General features: G+C 47.3%; 1 protein-coding gene across 4 annotated transcripts in view; it reads left to right on the forward strand.

Moving 5' to 3' along the window:
- The window catches only part of WNT5B (Wnt family member 5B), a 98,416-nt gene that overhangs the window by 72,650 nt on the left and 3,898 nt on the right, over positions 1-21,868 (forward strand). For 3 of the 4 annotated variants that reach the window (XM_054035267.1, XM_054035251.1, XM_054035259.1), the window contains 3 exons: positions 4,876-5,024; positions 5,742-5,989; positions 15,565-15,857. In XM_054035267.1, the coding sequence (XP_053891242.1) occupies positions 4,945-5,024; positions 5,742-5,989; positions 15,565-15,857 (621 nt within the window). In that variant the 5' untranslated portion in view covers positions 4,876-4,944. Of the gene's footprint in view, positions 1-2,749; positions 2,792-4,875; positions 5,025-5,741; positions 5,990-15,564; positions 15,858-21,868 lie in introns of those variants that run through there. The other variant, XM_054035273.1, reaches the window with a different exon arrangement.

Below are 21,868 nucleotides of genomic sequence, written 5' to 3' on the forward strand. Positions count from 1 at the left end.
CTAGGGCCACCTGTGGTGCCTCTCTTAACAGAACCTAGGAATCCTCTCTACAGATACAGAAGTTAGAGCACTCCTTATGGATACATGAGGTACTCCTGCCAGACAATGGACCCAGAGCTCCCCTTTTAGGCTAGGAGGTGGGGCGCTTTTCCCCAGTAATGGAACCCTTGCTGGATCTTGGTTTCCTGAGGCTCTGCTTATATGAATCTTTTTTTTTTCTCCTGATGAATAAGTGGGCTCATGTCCATACTGGGAGGAAGGATCCATCTAGACAGCAGTAAATGCTCCTGGATGCATTGGACATCGTGAGCACTTAGAAACAGGAATTGCTCCAGAGTCAAATTGTGAGAATAAACAGGAGCTTGAAAGGGGCTCTGATTGCAAAGGGAGGAATGTGTGTCCAGTCCCGCCCAGTCTGGAGGAAACTGAACAAGAAGCAGGAATGATGATCACACAAGTTGCAGCAGAAAGAGACTTAAAACTTCTTTCGGTGTTTTGTTTACAACATTTGATAAAGTGTCACACTTGGGACCTCCCCAAGTAAAAAGCAAGGATCAAAAGATTGTAGGGATAGCTTTTCGGATTTGTCAGGTCTGATTTCAATGTCGCCTGGGTCAGGATTCAACTTTCGTATAGTATGTATCAAATCTTAGCAGATTCTCTCGTGGACACCCCTCTTCTAGTTGTAATCACGCAACATCCCTCATGCAAAGGGACCAATAATAGGAAAGTGGTGGTGGATCTTTGATAGATCGTATTGAATGAAATAAGGCTACAATTTCAAACTAGGATCCCTAAAATTAGGTCAATCCATATTTGGTCCCTCTGAAAATCAGGGCACTTATCCGAGTGCCTAAATATTAATATAGGGGCCAGCTTTAGAAATGCAGGTTTAAAAAATGTAGCACAAGATTCTTAAAAGAAGTTTGCAGTAAAGACCCTAGGGACATCTTTAGAAGCAGCTGGCAGTAAGGAAGTCAAATAGCACAATGGGACCTAACAGCTCTTTGCAGACCACCACCCAACTTCTCTGCAGGCCTCGGTTTGGGAGCTGCTTGCCTAGGCTGAGCTATTCAACAAAACCTTACCTGCTATTAGCACTTTAGCTGAGGCCATAAACACAGTCACTAAAGAAAGCAACAGAGGGTCTTGTGGCACCTTTGAGCCTAGTTATCTGTGGGATCTGAAGGAGGAATCACTTTCACAATTCACATTTTAACTCCACAGAGATTACCACACTACAATGACAGTCATTAGCAGCAGAATCCACCTGGAATCCTGTTGCAGGGTTTCTTGCACCTTTCTCTGAAGCATTTGGTACTGTCCACTGTCGGTGACAGGATACTGGACTACGGACCAGTGGTCTGATCCAGTATGGCAATTTCTATGTTCCTATGCTTCAAAATGAGATCACTGCTTTGCTTTGCTTTGCTGTCAGCTACTACCCATTGAGATGCTGCTGGGAAATTGCAGGATATTTCACTGTGATATATCATCAGCTTTGTTAAAACTTTTCTTAATTAACAATTATTTAATTAATAATGAATACTTTGTATGTCTATTCAGGATTTAAAAGACTTTACAAACTTTAATGAGTTAAGCCTCACAGTTCTACTATGCAAAAGATTAAGCCACAGGCCCAAAATCACAGATGAAGCCTGTGGTAAGTAGCTCCACAGTTGTGCCTTGGATTTCTATGGCTCTGCACACGTACACTTATTCACAGAGGTTCATACTACTCCATTCCCACATTCTTAACAGGAAGAATCAAGAGGATGGCTTGTGGGGAGCTGACAGCTTACTCCACTCCCAGATTCTTCCAGCGCAGGGCTCTATAGGGAGTATTGGCTATGAGTAAACTGACAGTTACTCCTTTCCCAGCATGAGTCATTTATTTACTACAGCATGGTACAAATCCTTATTTTTTCCCTTATCTGTCTTTTTTTTTTTTTAAAGGTCTCCCCTCCTTCTGCCTCTGTTGCTAAGGGGGGACTTCACTTATAATAGGCAGTCTCTCCTCCACTAAGGAAGAGGGGCTGGTATACCTGAGGCTGTCTGGAAACCTTTGGGTGACATCACACCACCTCTGTGCAGATTCATTGTTTGTCATGGAAAAACCATCCACCCCCACATAACTTCCTTCCTCCCCAGACTGGAAAGAGAAACTGTACATTTTGCCATCACTGACAAAAACAGTCCTGAAAAACACCCCCACTCCCACAGCCCCTCCAACACACACAAGTAGGAGGAGGGAAGAGGTATAAGATGTGAATAATGTAGTCCTGTTTTCTTCAGACATGGATCCTGCTGTGCCTGGGCAGCGTGGCTTGCCTCTCTTCAGGGATCTGGGTCACACAAGGCCTTTTTGTCCTGAGGCTAATTCTGGCGCTGGCAGTCTCACATCTGCCTGCCAGGTGAGACAGGTCACCAGCTGCAGGTAGAGCACATCTGGACTGTGGAGTAAGCTGAGCCTGGTACAAACAAACACAGCAACTTCACCGTAGCAGGCGATAGGAATTTGGGTTAAACCCCCCCCCCCAAACCCTTGAGTGGAATGAGCTGCTGAGTCTGGTGATTAATGTCCCTGCTGGTGTTTATGAGGCTGTATGAAAGGCAGGTAACTTGCAGAGCTTGGAACCTACATGTTTCTGGCACAACTTGACAGTCACTGGAGGGGAGCGGCAGGCTGACCTTTCAAACTCACTGCAGCAGAACCACCGCCACCTGCGCTCCTCTGGGGCGATGGCAGGCCGGAAGAGGAGGACGTGGTTGGGGGCGTAGGCGTCTGTCTGTGGGTGTCCTCCATTGAAGCTGGGAAGGGATAGAGAAGCGCGAATGGAGGGGCGGGCTAGGTGTGGGCTGAGACAAGGGTGTGTGTGCAATGAGGCAGAGGGCGTCTGGTTTCCTCCCCTTTGCGAGATGGCGGGGTGGGGGAAGGATTTGTTAGCAGGTCTGTTAGCGTATTGGGGATGGTGTGTGTGCGAAGGGGGGGGGGCAGTGGGAGCGGCGAGCAGGGCCGATGAGCGGACAGCAGTGGTGGGGATGGCAGGGGGGAAGTGTGGTGTTTGCCTTGGCTACCTGAGGAGTGAGTTGAGCGGGTGAGGATCTGTCTGGTTATTCCTGCCGCAGAGCTGCATGGTGGGGTTGAGCAGGGGATGGCGAAGGATGTTTGGACAAGAGGAGCCTTTGAAGCTGTTCTCTCGTTCCTCTTCTCTGGACCGGCTCCCCTCCTCCCCCCTATAAAGTCATTAGGCTCTGGTGCCAGCCCTATCTCTGCTCCATCTCTAGCTGTTCCAGCCAGTGCATTCACAGACCTCCTGCCCTGGAGGAACGGGATTGGGGGGTATTATATGGGGTCCTTTTGAAGGGGAGGACTATTTTCGGGAGGAGAGGGGGGGCTGTTCATTTGCTGCCGTAGAGGCCAGATCATTTCCGAAGCGGCTCTGCATGACAAAGGGGAAGGAGCGAGTTTCTCCCTTTGATCTGCCCCCTGCCAACCCCACACACCTGCCTGTGCGTCCTCCCCCAGCAAACAGAGACCCGAGGAAAAAAATACCATGAGGAGGGAGCTGTCTGTGGATCCCCACCTCTCGGGCTGGGGCTAAGTAACTTGGAGAGACTTTCGGATTCAATGAGGGGGGGCAGATAAAAGGAAGAGACAGTAGCGTGCCTGGGTCCAGGAGTATTGCCTCTGGGGTGCATTTCTGCATGGCTGGTGCCTGGGGCAGAGTACATTTCCCAGGGGTTGTCACTCTGTATTTATGGGGGTATTATCGCTGGAGAATATGAACGTCAAGTGGTGAGGCATCCTTGGGATGGGCAGGAGGGCTTAGGTATGGGTGCCCCTTAGGTGCTGTCCTGTCCAGCCCCCACCCTTCTCTGCAGCGCTTCACACTGAAGGTCAGCGAGTCTGGGCTGGGTGAAGGGAGGGATGCAGGTTTCCACTGTCAGATCGAGCTCTGTCCCATCCACTTCTGGAACAGAGCTTTGGCCAGCAGCCGGTTCCTTTGCAGTCAGCCTGGATGGGATCAGACCCTTTGCCCCAGTGACTCCTGTGTCCCAGAAGGAGCTTCCTCATTACATCTGCGACTGCAAAAAGGCCTCAGGTCAGGTCTTTCCCTCTGGGGTCATTACAACCCCCAGCGCCTTCTGTTCGACCCGGGAAGGGGCCCCTGAAGAGGTCTTGCTTGAGGCAGGGAGGAGAAAGACCCGATGAAGAGGGGACTGCATGATTCACTCTTCCCCCACCAACGTTAGCCCCATTAACAGCTCTTTTTTGCCCTTTGCTTTGCAGGCTTTCCTAGTTGCCCTCATTCCTGGAAGATCTCCAGGCGGCTGGCTAGGTGGGAGGGCTGGAATGCACCCTACTGTGCACGTAAAGAAGGGGTGGGGATGTTAGGGTAGCTATGTAAAATGGGGTGGGGGGCTGCTGCTTTTCTCTCCTTTCCTTTTTCTTTCCAGTGCACCCTCTCCCCGCTCACGCTGTCCCTTCCTTTTCTCTCTCCTCACACTCCCTTGTCCTTCCCTTTGCAAGGGCTCTTCCCTCTCCTCCCCCTCCCCAAGTGTCACTAGCTGACAAACCCTGGAAGTGTGCATTCCCAGGAACCCTGGCGTGCGGACCAATCAAAGGCAGATGGACCCTCATAAAAGCCCTGCAGGTCCCTGAGTGCTGCTGGCCGGTCACTGGGGAAGGGAGCAGGGCGGGGGAGGGGTCTGCAGGCAGGACTGGCTGTGCGCAAGGGGTCCCGCCCGGAGAGCTTTGGAGCAGAGAGAAGTGGGAGGGGGCGCTCGGCTTCCCTGGATCAGGACCCTGATGTGATCCCCGCACGCCCGTTGGACTCAGGCCCCTCTCTGGGGTTTCTCCTCGTTTTGCAGGGAGCCTTGTCTTGGAGCCTGTCGGTTCAAGGGCTCTTCCAAGGGCGCCGGAGCCGGGAAAAGCGCACTATGACTGGGACGAGGCTGCTGCTCACCGTCGCTCTCCTCTGCAGCTGCACCCAGCTCCTGGCGGAGGCGAATTCCTGGTGGTGAGTCTCAAGTCACTGCTTTCCATTCGTTGTCCTCCTTTGGGGTGCAGGTGATTTTCCAATGTATGGAAGTGGAACTTTGCAGCCCGCGAGGGGAGTCAGGGCTGCTCTTCCCCCGGGCTCCAGGGGCTTTGTGCCCATGTTCGAGTGAAAATCGGCGGGTTTCGTGGTTTTCTTGCTGTACCTGCAAGAAGTCTCCAGATCCGCCCCCCTCCCACCTTGGAAAGAAACCCACGTCCCTTCCCCACCCAATTCTGCTTGAGAGAATTTCTGGGATCTCGGATGATTGCCCCTCTGCGGTAAAGCCCATGCGAAAGGATCGTTAAGGTTTCCTATTAATTGTCCAACTCTCGACAAACCCCTCTCCTAGGCAGAGGGAAATGTCCCGAGTTAGAGGCAGCGCTTACTGGCAGTTCATAGAAACGAGTTAACTCTTTTTTTTTTTTTGCAAAGCCTCAGCCCACCGCCTTCCCCATCCCGAGTGTCTCTTTATGTTTGAACTCAGGTTACAAACGCGCTGTGTTTGTTCCTGCCAAAGCCGTGGAAAAGATTAGCATCTGTTAGAGCCGTACCAGAGATCTGCCCCCAGCCTCAGCCCTTGGCTGGCAGGAAGGTGCTGGCACGGACGCCCTATTAGGCCTGGAGACACTCCGAGATCGGAACTCGCTGATTATTTTTTTGGTCTCTCCCCCTCCTTTGATGTTTTTCTCATTCCAGGTCTTTGGCTATGAACCCAGTTCAGAGACCCGAAATGTACATTATAGGAGCCCAGCCTGTGTGCAGCCAACTCCCCGGGCTCTCCCCAGGCCAGAGGAAACTCTGCCAGCTCTACCAGGAACACATGGTGTACATTGGAGAAGGAGCCAAAAATGCCATCAAGGAGTGCCAATACCAGTTTCGGCAGAGGAGATGGAACTGCAGCACAGTGGACAATACCTCTGTCTTTGGCAGGGTAATGAAAATAGGTAAGGGTGGCAGCAGAGGCAGGATGGGGAGTGGGTGCCTGGGAGGCTGTTGCGTATACTCATGGCGATGTAGATCAAGGCTGATCTGTTCAAATACACATTTAGAAGCAGGGCTAATCATTAGCGGAGGTTCGAAATCCGCACTGAACGAACGGTTTCCATTTCCTGAAATACGCGTGCTTCTTAATTGAGCGGGGAGCTCATAACCCGTCGCGTCCAGCAAGGCCACCTCTCTCTGTTCGCGCTTGGCCGGGGGCACCAGCCTGGAAGGCCTCCCCTAGCCCATTTCACGCCTTAATGCGGAGCTGGGGTTTAGTGTTTTTGTTTTGTTTTTTTGGAGGGGGGGTTGATTGTGTGTAGTGATCGGGGAGGGTGAGGGAAGAAGATAAAAGCAGTCACCGCCGATCCAGGTTGACGTCTTGTCTCCAGAGCCCCCAGTTCCAGGGAGCGCAGCCCCGCTAAGCGGGGAGATGTGCACTCCCTGGCGTGGAAGCCCTTGTTTACCTGGGAGGAGGTTTGGGCAATTCCTACCCCGCTGGCGGTAAGAGGCGCATTGACGGGCCATTGCCGCGCTGGAATCGAGGTGTGACCTGGGGACATTGTCCCCGCTCCTTTTGAAATGCAATCCTCCGATGGCGAGGCACTGAGAAATCCGGGCGCAGTTTGATGTGTCCGACCGCCAGGACAATAAAGAGAAGGTGTTAAAATGGTAGTAGGCCACCCCCCACCATCCCGCCCCTTTAGTCAGGATGCTTCCCACCCCCACCCACAAAGCCAATTATTTACTATTGAATGACCCATGCAGCACTAACCCCACCCCCCCCGATGGGCTCAGGGATACCATTTAATGGCGCATGGCGTGAATCCTCGGTCTTCAGCACTCGAGGCCTGGGAATGGAGATTCCTAGCTAGGCTCCCTTGGACGCGGCCCGGGGAACAATACATGCAGCTTTAGCTTCTCCTTGCCCCCAGAGCAGCCCGTGTGTCTCTGCTCTGAAGCAGGCGGCTTGGTCCCACGGCTGCAGAGCGCGGGGGCCGCTGGCGGAGCTTTGCGCCACCGCGCTGGAGGGTTGGTCACTGTCACTGAGCCTGCAGATTCCCAACCCTGTCAAACCCCAGCGGATTCTCTCTGGCCATCCAGCCCCCTCACATTCCTCTGCCTCTCCTGGACACACCCCTTCTGATCCCCCCTCTCCCCCTCATACTTTCAGCCTCCCACTCCGCTCTCCTGAACATACCCAGGGCCATATGCACGTTCCCGTTCTCCTCCGGAAGGAGAGTGAGGGGATGTTGCCAAGGCTAAAAGTATATCTGGTGTAGCTAGAGAGATAGATGACAAATTCATGGAGGATAGGGCCATCAATAACTATTAGCCAAGATGGTCAGGGTGACAACTGCATGCTCCAGGTGTCCTTATATCTCCAACTCCCAGAAGCAGGGACTGGATGACAAGGGATGGACATGGATCACTCAGTAATTTCCCTGTTTTGGTCATTAACCTCTGAAGCATCTGGCACTGGCCACTGTTGGAAGACTGGGCTAGATGGACCATTGGTCTGACCCAGTATGGCTGTTCTTATGTTCTTGAGTCACTGAGGCTAGGTCTACACTACCCGCCTGAATCGGCGGGTAGAAATCAACCTCTCGGGGATCGATTTATCGCGTCCCGTTGGGACGCGACAATCGATCCCCGAATCGGCGCTCTTACTCCACCAGCGGAGGTGGGAGAAAGCGCCGTCGACAGAAAGCCGCAGAAGTCGATTTTGCCGCCGTCCTCACAGCGGGGTAAGTCGGCTGTGATACGTCGAATTCAGCTACGCTATTCACGTAGCTGAATTTGCGTATCTTAAATCGACTCGCCCCTGTAGTGTAGATGTACCCTGAGTGGGAAACAGGACAGATGGAGGGACAGGAACCTAAAACATTAACATTTGCCCTCCAGGGAATGAAAAGTGAATCCACCATGAAGGGATGCATTTGAGGATGGAGCTATGTAATACAATAACAGGAACTACCCCCCTGACACACCCCTTAGTTTGTATGGGCCCTTGTTGGGCATTGCTCATCTGGATTCAAAGCCAGGGGTAAATTTTGGCTCCCAGAAGAAGTTACAGCAGTTCCACAGGAACAAAGGCTCGGGAAGCGTCCCATGTAGAGACGGATTCCCTTCCCCTTCAGGGCCTCTCCACCCATCACAGTTTTGTCCATGAGTTAGGAGACCAGTCCAAACCCAGGTGGGGAATCAGAGTGAACAAAAGGGAAGCAAGAGCCAGAGCTGAAGGAAAAGGGGGTCAAGGGATGAACAGAGGACACAGGGAGGGTGGGGGTTATTGGGGAGAAGGAGCCAAAATAAAATGGAGAAGGGGTAGAAACAGAGAAAGGCCCTCCCCCCACCCTTTCAATTACAATGATGCTGGTAACTTTGCCCACTCTTTGGTTTTGGTGGTAAGTGTGAGTGTCTAGTGTGGGTGTGGTGGTAGGTGTCTCTGATGGCTATTGTGTTTGTGGTGCTGGATGTCTGGTGGCAGTATTGGTGTAGAAGATGTTTCTGCTAGTTATGGTGTGGGTGGTGGTGGGTGTCTGTGGTAGAGAGGGTGTGTTTATGCATGGTGGTGTGCATGTGTGTCTAGTAGTGTGTGTGTGGTGCTGGCTAGTGGAGACATGGTTTGTGGTGTGTCCACTATTTAAAAACTTAACTTCTAATACAGATATTTGAACCTGCCCCCTCTGTACCTTGTTCCTGGTATATTCTCATGAGGGTGCACACTCAGATACAAACTGAAAATACTAGAATGGCAAGAAAAGTGATATAGGTGTTGCAAAAAATTACAAATCTATAAATCTGAGGTCTCTCTTGCTCAGGACTGGGCTTCACAGTGTCATGATAATTCATTATTATTGTCTATTACTGAGGTCATGTCTACACTACACTACACTTACTTTAGCGTAGCTGTACTGATGCTGCTGTGCTGCTGTAGCGCGTCTGGTGAAGACGCTCTATGCCGATGGGAGTGTGTGCTCCTGTCGGCATGATTACTCCATCTCTGCATGTGGTGGAAGATATGTCGGTGGGAGAGCATCTTCTGCTGACATAGCACTGGTGTGGTCACCGCTTAGGGTGCTGTAACTTGCATCACTCGGGGTGTGTGTGTGTCTTTTTCACACCCCTGAGCTAGGTAAGTTAGATCAACTTAAGGGGGGGGTGTAGACTTGCCCTTTTTCAGTGACGTTATTGATGATGTTATTGCTGCTGTCTCTCTTCTCCTAGGCTTAGGCACAGTTGTTTTGGATTGTTTTTTTATAAATGTCTTCTATAATTTCAGATAATTAGAGGAAATATGTTTTTGATATTGGAGTAGAAATCAAGCCATTTCAATCTCTTCTGTACATGTTGATGTAAAGTCATTCTTCTCTGAGTTTGTACTGTGCTTTTATCCCATTTTTAACCTGTAGGCTTCAATTCTGTATTGCATCCTGGTTCCTTTATGCTGTTCCAGTGGCATAAAGGGGCTGGAAACCAGATGCATTTCCTCACTGGGGAATATCCCCAGTGGTGGTACAGAGCATGTCAGAGTCTGGGGAGAGGAGAAGGGATAAGTAATAGGAGAAAGAGGGTCTGGCCAGAATGCTCCAAGGGTTCTTGTCTGTCAGCCAGCAATCAGAGCATAAATTAAAGAAGCCCCAAGCACTGTTCTAGGTTATGCTAGGGGCTGCCCATAAGCACCCAAATCCAGGAAGTACGTCTGTTGTGTGAAGGCAGCTTTTCCCCTCACCCTCGCAAGACTACACCAAGCACAGTTTGGCCACAGCTTAGAATGGTAGGCCCTAGTTTACGGTTACTTGAGCTATATGTACACTAGAGAGCTTACATCAGCGCAGCTGTACTGATGCAGCTGTGACGCTGTAAGATTTCTTATGTAGACACTCTCCCCTTGACATAATTAATCCATCCCCAACAAGCAGCGGTAGCTATGTTGGCGGGAGAAGCTCCCGCGGACATAGCACTGTGCACACTACCACTTATGCCAGCATAATTTATGTCACTCCGGGGGTGGAATATTCACATCCCTGAGCAACATAAATTTTGCCAACATAAGTGGTAGTGTAGACATAGACTTGGTCTATGTTTAGTAAGTCTGCCTTAGGTTTGTATATTTTACAGTGGTAAGGCAGTCTGCTAGCATGCAGATTTTGTTCAGGGATGCGTAGCACTTTAACTGGTTGTGTTATATTTGTTTTTTTAAGTGACTGTGTTTCTTTGAGTATTGTTATAGGTTTTGGTCTAGTCTAGTCTGGCAAAGAGGAATTTCTGATCACTGAGATACAGAAATTGCCATTCAGAAATTGGTCCCTGCCCTATAATAGAGATTTCATATATTCCTAAGGCTGCATTTCTTAAAGGGGAGGATAAAGAAACATATAATGTAATTTAAAGAATTTACTACTGGGAGTATCTTCTGAGAGGAAACCATATTTTGTTCCCACCCCAATCCAGTCATTCTCTCCTGACTGGGCTGTCCCAAGTCATCCAGTTGAGCCCTATAATTTCTAGAGCTGGTTGAAAAATGATATGTTCCACGAAAAATGTCTGAATTTTGAGTTGGTTTTCCTTCCTTTCTGGCCACCTTTCTTTTCAATGGTGACATGGAAAAAGGAAAAGGGGAGAAAAGGAAAAAGGGGTGAAAGGGAGAGAAGGTGAAAAACCAAAAGAATTTTAATATTTAATATTTGTTATAGTAATTGTCAAAATTGGAAAATGTAAGAAAAATAAACATGTTCTGCAATTAAAAAAAAAGAATTTTTCATCATAAAAATTTAGAAATACACTTTTTAATCAGCTCTCATTATCTTTTTTTGCCTCACTCTTCCACCAAGTTCAGGTCTGCCTCTCCTTCCTTTCCAGGCAATCCCCTTGAAAAGAGTTGCTGGGATTGGTTCACCTTTGAGTCTAGAAAGGAGAGTCTAAAGCTCAAGTTAGCATTTTCACAATTGATGCCTACAGCCTGTCTTATCACATCCCAATATCGCCCTAGCCTAGTTTATTCCCACTGCTTTGATTGTGCAGTGGACACTGGAGGGCAGTAGAGCTCCATAGAGAAGGTACTGGAGCACTCCATTGCTAATGTCACTCAGAAGACAGACCTTAAACACCTGGGCAGAGAGAACCTGGGAGCAGAGCATAGAGCAAATGCTGCATGGACAATCACAGTACTCAGATGGGCTTGGCATGCAGACAGAGAATGGGGGATATAAAAACAGGAAGCTTAAAATGCTGTGGTGTTTATTGCATTAGTCCAAATAACATTTTCTGTAACCTCTGTTCATGTTTGCTCACATTTAATGAAAATAACTTACTAAACATGTGACATGACTCCATATCTGTGTGGAACAGAGGTAAATTTGGGTCTGAAATGAGGGATAACCGTTGTAATGAAGGATAATTGAATGGGGTGATATCAATGCACCCATGTGTGTTCACACACCACTGTGCCACACCTTACAAAAAACCTCGATAGATAGATCTACATATTTGCTTTGTACTAGAGATGACCCTGATCTAAACCTGATCGCAACTTCATGACTGATCTGGGGTGTACCAAAACTGTAGGTCCAAGCACCCCCAAACTTCAATGGGTTTGAAATCCAGATTTGAGTTTTGCAACTTAGGTTTATGTCTACTTTATACTTTCAGGACATGGATCTTAAATATATATCAGTCAGGTGCGCACGGGGCACTGGTGCTGTCAGACTCCTCAGCTGAATATGTTATAAAGCCTGGTCTACAGATTTTGTACCAGTATAATTATGTTGGTTAGAGGTGTGATTTTTTTTTTTTTTACTGATATAGTTATACAGTAAAAGCTGTTTTATCTGGCATGTTGGGGGAATAGGGAGTGCAGGTAAGTGAAAAATGCCGGTTAACTAAGAGGGAATGAATTTGCATGTGGGAGGGGGTGTGGCGCTGGGGTGCGGGAGGGGGTGTGGGTTATGGGAGGGAGTTTGGGTGCGGGAGGGTGCTCAGTGCAGCCGGCTGGGGCGCGGGATGCCGGATCCAGGGTGCGCTCACCTTGGGCAGCTTCACGCAAGCGCCAACCTGTCCTGGCTGCTCCTAGGTGGAGACGCGGCAGGCAGTTCTACGCACTGCCTCTGCCTGCAGGCGCCACCCCCACAGCTCCCATTGACCGTGGTTCCCAGCCAATGGGAGCTGTGGAGCTAGCGCTTCCTCCTAGGAGCAGCTGGGACAGGTCGCTGCTTGCGGGGAGCTGCCCGAGGTGAGCGTCCCCCCGGATCCGGCACCATGTGCCTCAACCCGCTGCCCTGAGCCCCCTCCCGCACCCAAACTCCCTCCCAGAGCTTGCGCTCCACACTCCCTCCTGCATCCCAATCCCCTGCCGACCCCGCGCCAACCAGACTATAAACTGGAATTTCAACGAAGATCAGAAATGCCGGTTTATAGAGCTTTCCGGTTGGTGAAGTGCTGGAAGAAACAGCTTTTACTGTACCTGATAAAACCCGTAGTGTGGATATAATTATAATAACTGATATAAAAGTGCCTTATATCAGTATAGCTTATTCTCCTCTCTGTATAGGAATGAACTACACCTGTATATTAGAGAGACGAGGTGTGTGAGGTAATAGTTTTTTAGTGGACCAACAAGCGTTGGAGCTTACACAGAGCTCTTCTTCAATTCTGTGTAACCTTGAAAGCTTGTCTCTTTCACCAACAGAAGTTGGTCCTATAAAAGATATTACCTCACCCACCTTGTCTGTCTAATATTCTGAGACCGATACGACTACTGTATATTGCAGTGTTGTTGTAGACATGCTGGTCCCAGGTTATTAGAGAGACCTGAAGAAGAGCTCTGTGTAGCTCAAAAGCTTGTCTCTTTCACTAACAGAAGTTGGTCCAATAAAATATATTACCTCACCCACCTTCTCTCACTCTACTTGTATAAGGATTTTTATACCAGTATAACTGCGTCCACACTAACAGGGGTTGTACCACTTTTAAGCCTTATCTATACTGGTACAGTTACTCAGATACATTACAGTGTGGTTGTTGCACACACCACATGCATTGTGGCATAAATATGCTGCAGCATGGATGCTATACATTCATACAAATACTTATCTGCTTGAGGGTGGACCTCTTTCACAGCTTATTTAGTAGCTATTCCTCCTCTCTTTCTGAAACAAGGAAATCAATGCAATAACAGCAGCTGACATGCTGTGTTGAACTAAGTAGAAAAACAAAAGCCAGACATAATACCACATCTCACTTTGCCATAAGAGAAAGTGAATCTGTGAATCATTCCTACACTCCCATAGTCCAGCGGAAAATGTAACAAATGACTGTACCACTGGGTTTCATGGGGGTTCTCTTTATATGGTAAGTCCTCTCCTTGTTTGCATTTCACTAGAAAATTTTCCCAACAAACCACTCTATGCAAGGGTGGTACCCCTCACAGTCCTGCCTTTGTCTTGGGTCGTTAACCACTAAACTGGTGTTAAGTTGCTAATAATGACGGTTTCTGAGGATGTGCAAATTGGAAAAAGAGGAGACACAACTACCAGCTCAGTCCTGCCGAGGAGGCCTGATGCATGATTTACAATGTATTCTTAAAATATCCATTTTTGGTGATACTGTAAGGGTATATCTCACTATAAGAACTACAGTTGTAGTGCCATAATGTAGACACTTGCTACAGTGATGGAAGGGGGTTTTCCATCGCTGTAGTAACTCCACCTCCTTAAGAAACTGTAGTTAGGTCAATGAAAGAATTCTTCCATCCACCTAGTGGTGTCTATCTTAGTTCTTAGGTGGACTTAGCTAAGACTATGTCTATACTGTACTTTTGTGGTTAAAACTTTTGTCAGTCAGGGCTGTGAAAAAAACACACCCTGACCAACAAAAGTAACAACAAAAAGTCCCGGTGTGGACATCACTTTGTCGGTGGGAGATGCTCTCCTGCTGACAAAGCTACTGCCCCTCCTTGGAGGTGGTTTTATTTTGCTGGCAGGAGAGAGCAGTGTAGACATAGCCTATGTCTCTCGGGGTGAATTTTTCACACCCCTGAGCAATGTAGCTAGGGTGAACTAAGTATTAGGTGTAGACCAGGCCTAATTCAGCTGAGAAAATTAGTGGGCAGTTTGATATTGGGATTTGGTACTAGTACTTTGGAGCTGTAGCTCTTCATACTTAGGTTGCTGGTGCAAATGAAGCTCAGGTAATCATTCTCGGTATCACCTGAAGGCTGTTTGGTGACATACATGCAAGACTTGGAGAGTCTCAGTTCAGTTCCTTATTTGTATATTGAGTGCTGACATTCTTGTCCATGCTGTACAATACACAGATGGAGCTATGATCCATGCCCCAAGGCATTACAATCTAAACTGGACAGACCATACAGTTAAGATATATAATTTGAGCAGAGGAAGGTGGACACCTCAAAGCAGGGAAGTTCCTAGAGGACAGGTATTCAGTTCCTCAGTTACATTGACACTAAGACCTTGTCTAAACAAAAAAGTTGTTGACCAGTTAATATAGGTCTTGTCTATATGGGAAAGTTTTAACAATAATACTGATATAGTTATACAGATATGGTTATAGTTACACTGGCATTGTCCCTTGTGTGGATATTCTTACTTCGGTTTAAGAGTGGCTTATTTTGGTTTAGATTAAGCCAGTTCCTAATTGACTTTAGCTAAAGTAAAATAATGATGGTTTTAACTGAAACAGAAGTGTCTATTCAAGGGTTCACACCAGTTTAACTAAATTGGTTTAAAATCATCTTTAGTTAAAGCAGAGCAACTTTCTTGTGTAGGCAAGGCCTACTTGCACTTCGTCCCCGCTTATTTGCAGTCTCACCAGATAGGTCAAGAACTGAATTTTTATGGAGAGTGAACTACCCTCCCACTTCTTGTGCATTCCCTCCAGGTCAGGATCAAAACACATTGGATCCACGTGAGGGGTGGGAGAGGGGAGCTTGAGCGGCTGCTGTCTCTTCTGTAAATAGAGAACTTTTGCTTCCAGGGCGCTTAACTGGGCAAGCACTATTGGAATACAAATAATAAATAATAAAATTAATAATAATAACCTTTCACTGACAGCTCCTCCACAAATATACCTCCTCCCAAAATGAGAGCATTAAATGTTTTATTTTTCACTGTGTATATCATTACCAGGAAACAACCTCAGGCCATAAAAGTGTCCCCAGTCCCAGCCCAGATATGTCAGAGAGCCAGGTTTGCTATTGGTACTGACTACACTAAAACTGCTGGGATAGGATAGTCAGAGTCTTGTGGATACAAACAAAGTGAGGAATGCAAACCTATGTTATGAACAGCTCCTATCTGAATTACCCATCCTGTCCATCTCCTATCTGCCAGTGCAGAATTGTTCCTTACAATACATTATCCCATCCTTTTCTCAACCTAATTTCAAATGTCCTGTGCCATTGGGCTCAAACCACTTTCCATTGCTGTACAGTCTATTAGGTCTCCCCATGATGGGTGTTGTATTTATCAAACAAGGTTTGTCTTTTGTTAATCTTATACTCCTCCTGCTCTCCCAGGTAGTCGAGAGACCGCCTTCACCTATGCCGTTAGTGCTGCCGGGGTGGTGAACGCCATCAGCCGTGCATGCCGCGAAGGAGAGCTTTCCACCTGTGGCTGCAGCCGGACAGCCCGTCCCAAGGACTTGCCCCGAGACTGGCTATGGGGTGGCTGCGGGGATAATGTGGAGTATGGCTACCGTTTCGCCAAGGAGTTTGTGGATGCCAGGGAGAGGGAGAAGAACTACGCGAAGGGATCAGAGGAGCAGGCTCGCACACTCATGAACTTGCAGAACAATGAGGCTGGTCGCAGGGTAAGCTGGATGCTGGCCCTTTCCTTTTGGTTGGAGCAGAGGCAGATCAAGAACTCATTATGTGTTTGGGTGTCAAGTCACTCATGGGTGGCGATGAGGAACAGTATTAGTCAGTCAACTATGGGCCAGAGGATACCAGTATCTCCCTTGGTATGGTGCAGGGTCCTAGTTTCATCATTTCTTTGTGAATCCTACAGTCAAGATCAGTTTGGCACTTACAGTAGAACCTCAGAGTTATAGATGCCTTGCCTTGGGAATGGAGGTTGTCCGTAACTCTGAACAAGACGTTGTGGACTTCAGCCACGGGGGAGTTGGGGCTGCAGCCGCAGGGTTGGGCGGGGGGGTGAGTGTGTCAGGGCTCAGGGTGGGGTGGGGGGAGGGGAAGGCTTCTGACCCTAGGGGCTGCCAGGGTTCCCAGCAGGGGGCTCAGGGTTTCTGCCCCCGGGAGCACCAGGGCTCAGGGCTGTAGACCTGGGGAGAACGCTGGGCCTTGGGGTTTCAGCCCTGCGGCTCTGTTCCAGCTTCAGCCCTGTGGGGGGCACTGGGGATCGGGGCTTCAGCCCACAAGTCTGCTCCTGATTACAGCTGGCAGGGGGAGGGGCACCAGGGATTGGGGATTCAGCCTGGTGTGGGGGGTGTGCTGGGACTTGTGGCATCAGCCCCGTGGCTTCACTCCCAGTTTCAGCTCGGGGAGGCAGGTGTGCCGCCAGGGCTCAGGGCTTTAGCTATGGGGAGAGCGCTGGGGCTGAAACTGCGCTCCCCTCATAGCTAAAGTCCCAAGCCCTGTGTCCCCGCCCTCCTCCTCCCTCCCCCCGCTGAAACCAGGAGCAGAGACACGGGACTGAAGACCCGATCCCCGATGTCCCCTGTGGGGCTGAAGATGGGAACGGAGCCGCGGGGCTGAAGCCCCGAGCCCCAGCACTCCCCTCAGTCTAAAGCCCTGAGCCCCAGTGCTCCCAAGGGTCAGAAGCCCCAAGCCCCCACTCTGGAGCCCTGACCCCCCCAACACTGCAGCTGCAGCCCCAACCCCCCCAATGGCTGAAGCACTGAGGCAGTACAGTATTTGCTTTTTTTTTTTTTTTGGTGTGCTCTGCTGCCTGTTTGAGGACTTCTGGTTTCACAGGGTGTCCAGTAGACAGGGAAGTCCATAACCCCGCTGTTCATATCTTTGAGGTTCTACTGCAGTTTTCTCCGGCCAGCAAGTGAATTAGGGCCAGTGAGGAGCTCCAAGGTGTGTCCAAAACCTTTTGTCTGCTAAACCACTGGATGCCATGGACATTTAGGGCCAGATCCTCAGCCCTGCTAAATCAATTTTGTACTGCCCTGGCACATTTGGGGATTTGGGCCTCAGTCAGTTTTTCTTCCAACACACAACCTCACTGGGGTTGCCAAAGTGGGATCTTGGTGGTGGCGTGAGGATATTCCTGTGACACTGAATTTTCTTTCACCTGTGTCATTCATAGATTCATAGAGTTTCAGGCTAGAAGGGACCTTTAAGATCGTCCAGTCTTTCAGAGCATTACATTTCACCCAGTTATCCCTGTACTGAGCCCAATAACCTTTGGCTCACTGAAACATAACTTGTGTTTGGCTAATGCACATCTTCCAGAAAGGCATCCAGTCTTGATCTGGAGACATGAGGAGATGGAGAATCCACCACTTCCCTTGGTAGTTTGTTCCAATGGTTAATAACCCTCACTGTTAAAATGTTGTGCCTTATTTCTAATTTGAGTTTGTCTGGCTTCAGCTTCCAGTCATTGGTTCTTGTTGTGCTTTTCTCCACTAGGTTAAAGATCCTTTAGTACCCTGTACTTTCCCCATGAGGTACAATCTAAACAGATCAAACTCTTTAAGTCTCTCACTGTAATGCATTTTCTTCAGCCCTCAAATAATTTGTATCTCTTTTCTGCACCCTCTCTAATTTTTCAACATCCCCTTTAAATGTGGACACCAGAACTGTATGCATTGTTTCAGTATTGGTCTCACCAATGCTGTATACAGAAGTAAAATGATTTCTCTACTCCTACTCACTATTCCCCTGTTTATATATCCAAGGATCACGCGAGCCCTCTTTGCCACAGCATTGCACTGGGAGCTCATGTTCAGTTGCTTGCCCACTATGATCCCTAAATCCTTTTCAGATTCACTGGTTTCTGGCATTCTGTAGGTATGGCATGCATTCCTTATTCCTAGATATATAACTTTGCATTTTTCTGTATTAAAATGCCTTTTGTTTGAATAGATCCAGATGGCTCTGTATGAGTGCCTTTATTATTTACCGTTCTACCAATCTTTGTGTCATCTGCAAATTTTATCAGGAGTGTTTTTATATTTACTTCCAGATCATTGATGAAAATGTTGAATAATGTTGGGACTAGCACCTTTCCCTGTGGAACCCACTAGAAACATAATGATTCCCATTGACAACTATTTTTTGAGATCTGTCGGTTAGCCAGTTCTTAATCCATTTAATGTGTGTTCTATTGATATTATATCTTGCTAGTTTTTTAATCAAAATGTCATGCAGTACTAAGTCAAATAAATGCCTTACAAAAGTCTAAGTATATTACATCTATGCAGTTAGCTTTATCAACTAAACATGTAATTTCATTAAAGAATGAAATCAGATTTGTTTGACAAGAAACCATGTTGACTGGCATTAATTGTATTCCTATTCTTTAATTCTTTACCAATGGAATTCTGCATCAGTTTTTCCATTATTTTGCCTGGGACTAATGTCCAGGTAATCCACTTTATAGTTAGTTACACAGGTCATCCCACTTGCCCTTTTTGAATATTGGCATAATATTAGCTCTCCTCCAGTTTTCTGGAGTTTCCCCAGTATTCCAAAGTTTATTGAAAATGAACATCAGTGCGCCAGAGATCTCCTCAACCAGCTTTAGGATTTTTAGGTGCAAGTTATTCAGGCTTGTTGATTTAAAAATGTTTAATAGATGTTGTTCAGTATCCTCCTCAGTTACTAATGCATTAGAAGATACTTATGTATCCTGTGATATGAATAAATCATCCTGCTTCTTTCCAAATACATATCAGAAATATTTATTAAACACTTCTGCCTTTTCTGCATCATTAATAATTTTACTCTCTCTAGCTAGTAACTAGGATTTCTTTTGTTTCTAATATATTAAAAAAAACTCGTTATTGTCCTTAGCTGTGCCAGACATGGATTTTTCCCTGATGTCTTAAGCTTCCCTTATCAATTTTCTGCACTTCATAACTTCTAATTTATGTTGATTGCCATCTATTTCTCCCCTTTTCCATTTGTTATATATTGCTTTTTTATTTCTAATTGCTGCTTTCACTTTGCCACTGAACTAGGACGGTCTTTTAGCCAGAGTTGTTCTCTTTCTTGATTATGGAATCATCATGTGTCATAAGCACAGATGTCAGCATACTGCTATGGGCTTTTGCATTCCTGACCACTCCTTTTGGAAAACCAATTTTGAGGTAAAATTGCAGTTGGTGAAAGGCAGCAGACTGACAGTTCTGGCACCTAACATTTCTTTATTCTTCAAAGTGCTGAGGGTTTAACTGCCCTACATTTGGAGAGGCCGCTGCAGTTTTTTCATTAAACAACCATGTAAATTATGTTTAATTATTCTCACTAGGATCAAACATAGCAAATAGCAGCCAGTAGACTAGGGGTTCATCTAGACTATAATAATAGCTATGTGAGGGGATCAAGTTAGTAGACGTTTGTCCCACAACATGGTTAAAATCCAGTTCTGTCTTGTCATGTGAACAGGAATCTTACTGTGTCACAAGCTCAAACCGTGCTATAGCTTTGTACAGAGCTGGGTTGTATCATGGTTCAGGGATTCAGCTTAAAACAGTCAGGTCTTGTCTTCAGTACTAGATACAATCACATTTTAACTGTGTTTGGGCTGCTGTTTTGTACATGGTTGTGGTTATGGTTGAATTTGTAGATAGCGCTTTAAGGGTTAGGAGATTTCATGGTCTGCAGTTAGCGGCTAGCCTGAACAAAGGCTTTACCCAGGGACATATTGCATTCTTCATCAGTTGGAGTCTTTAAATCAAGACTGGGTGTCTTTCTAAAAGATATGCTGAAGATCAACCACATACCATTGGGTCTGATGTGGGAATCACTGGGTGAAATTCTATGGACTGTGTTATGTAGGTCAGACTAGATCATCCCTTCTGGTCTTAAAATATAGAAAAGAGCATGATCTTACATCTCACTTTAAAGCTATGACTACACGAGCATTTTTATTGGTAAAACTTTGTCGGTCAGGGGTGTGAAAAAAACACCCTCCTGACTGACATAAGTTTCACTGACAAAAGTGCTGGTATGTATAGTGCTATGTTGGCGGGAGACATTCTCCCACCAACATAGCTACTGCCGCTTAGTGGAGTGGTTTAATTATGCGGTGGGAGAGCTCTCTCCTGTCAGCATAGAGCGGCTACACAGGAGACCTTACAGCGATGCAGCTGCAGTGGTACAGCTTTGCCACTGTAAAGTCTGTAGTGTAGACATAGCCTAAAAGTGACTATGTTTGAGCTAAAAGATGTATTTGGCTGGGTTGAATTCTAGTGATGAGCCGTTGCCGTGGGGAACACACTAATTCCCATGAGTTTCTTCCTTGGAACTAGCATCTGACATGTTCCTTCTGAATAGAGGTGATGTGGGGAGAGGTGAGATAACTAGGTGAAAAATTAAAACAAAAGCGTAGCCTCTAGGGACTGCTGTTAAATGTGGAGCCTATCTCCAGGATAATGATCCTCTAATATGCTGTTCATTACAATGAGTGACTGAAAGCTGCAGGTAAGCAGCCTAGAAGAGAATGACACAATCAGACCCAATGAGGCAGAAAGTGTCTCTCTCTCTCACACCCACACATTTCTAGCTGATGAAGTTGAACATGAACAATTAGAGAGCAAGAAGAATAGCTTCCTGTGCTTGAGCCTGGCATACTGACAATGCACAGAGTGGCAGTCCATGGAGTCCAGTCCATGGAGTAGTGGCCCAGCCTGTCTCCCTACACCTGTGACTTACTCACACAGTGGTAAATCTCTATATGGTGCTAAATTTTCACGTTAAGGATTTTATGCTTGGGAATATGAAGCAATATGGGATCTTGGCACTCCATATATTGTAAATAGAGACAGAAAGGAAAGGGAAGAACATGAGAGGGTCAGAGGGGTCGGGACCATACAAAAAAACACAGCATGGCTCACCTGGCCATAAGCTGTACCCATTCTCTGAGGGACCAGTGGTCATTGGCAAGTGGCCTTCAAGTTCTATCCCCATTCTGATTTTCAGGCGAGAGTGTGATTTCTGTCTTCTGGTTTCTGGACAGAGTTTGAATTGAAGGGAGACATTTTTTCCCTCTGGTTTCTGGGCAGAGTTTTGCCATATCATCCTATCTTGGTTCAGAGACAGAATTCTTGTGCGAGAGAATTCTCCCTAATGCCTGGTTTGTGTGTGGAGCTCTGATGGCAGAGGGGGAATTTTCCCCTACCCAGATTAACGGGGAGGAGCTGGGAGGTCGGGGTGAGGATGTGAAGAGAACAATGTTCTTTTCTGTTTCAGACACAGTCTTGACCCCATCACCTCTCCACTCCACTCTGGAGTTTCTGAGGTACTGGCTCCTGGCTTTATTGCCCTTGTTTGTTTGTCTTTGACTGTTATCTCAACATGTCCTTTCCTTCCATCTGTCTTTTTCTCCACTTGGTCTCCATTTCCCTCTCTCATTCCCCTAATTTCTTATCTATCTCCCTGTCTCTCAGACTGTGGCAGTCTGTCCTTCCACACTGTTTACCCAGTCAACATATAGCAGGCCTCAATCATCAGTCACTCCATCCAGTGCCAGGTGAGACTGGGAGGGGGCCATCTAATTAACCACATAGGAATTCTCCATTAATTCTCTTCCCATCCCCTTTCTTATGAGAGAGGAATCAGAAAGGAACTTGGGCTTGTGGAAAGGAGGCTTTAAACATTTTTATTGAACATACTTTCAGACTGATTCTGT

Source organism: Malaclemys terrapin, chromosome 1 (genome assembly GCF_027887155.1).
Source record: "Malaclemys terrapin pileata isolate rMalTer1 chromosome 1, rMalTer1.hap1, whole genome shotgun sequence".
Classification (NCBI taxonomy): domain Eukaryota; kingdom Metazoa; phylum Chordata; order Testudines; family Emydidae; genus Malaclemys; species Malaclemys terrapin.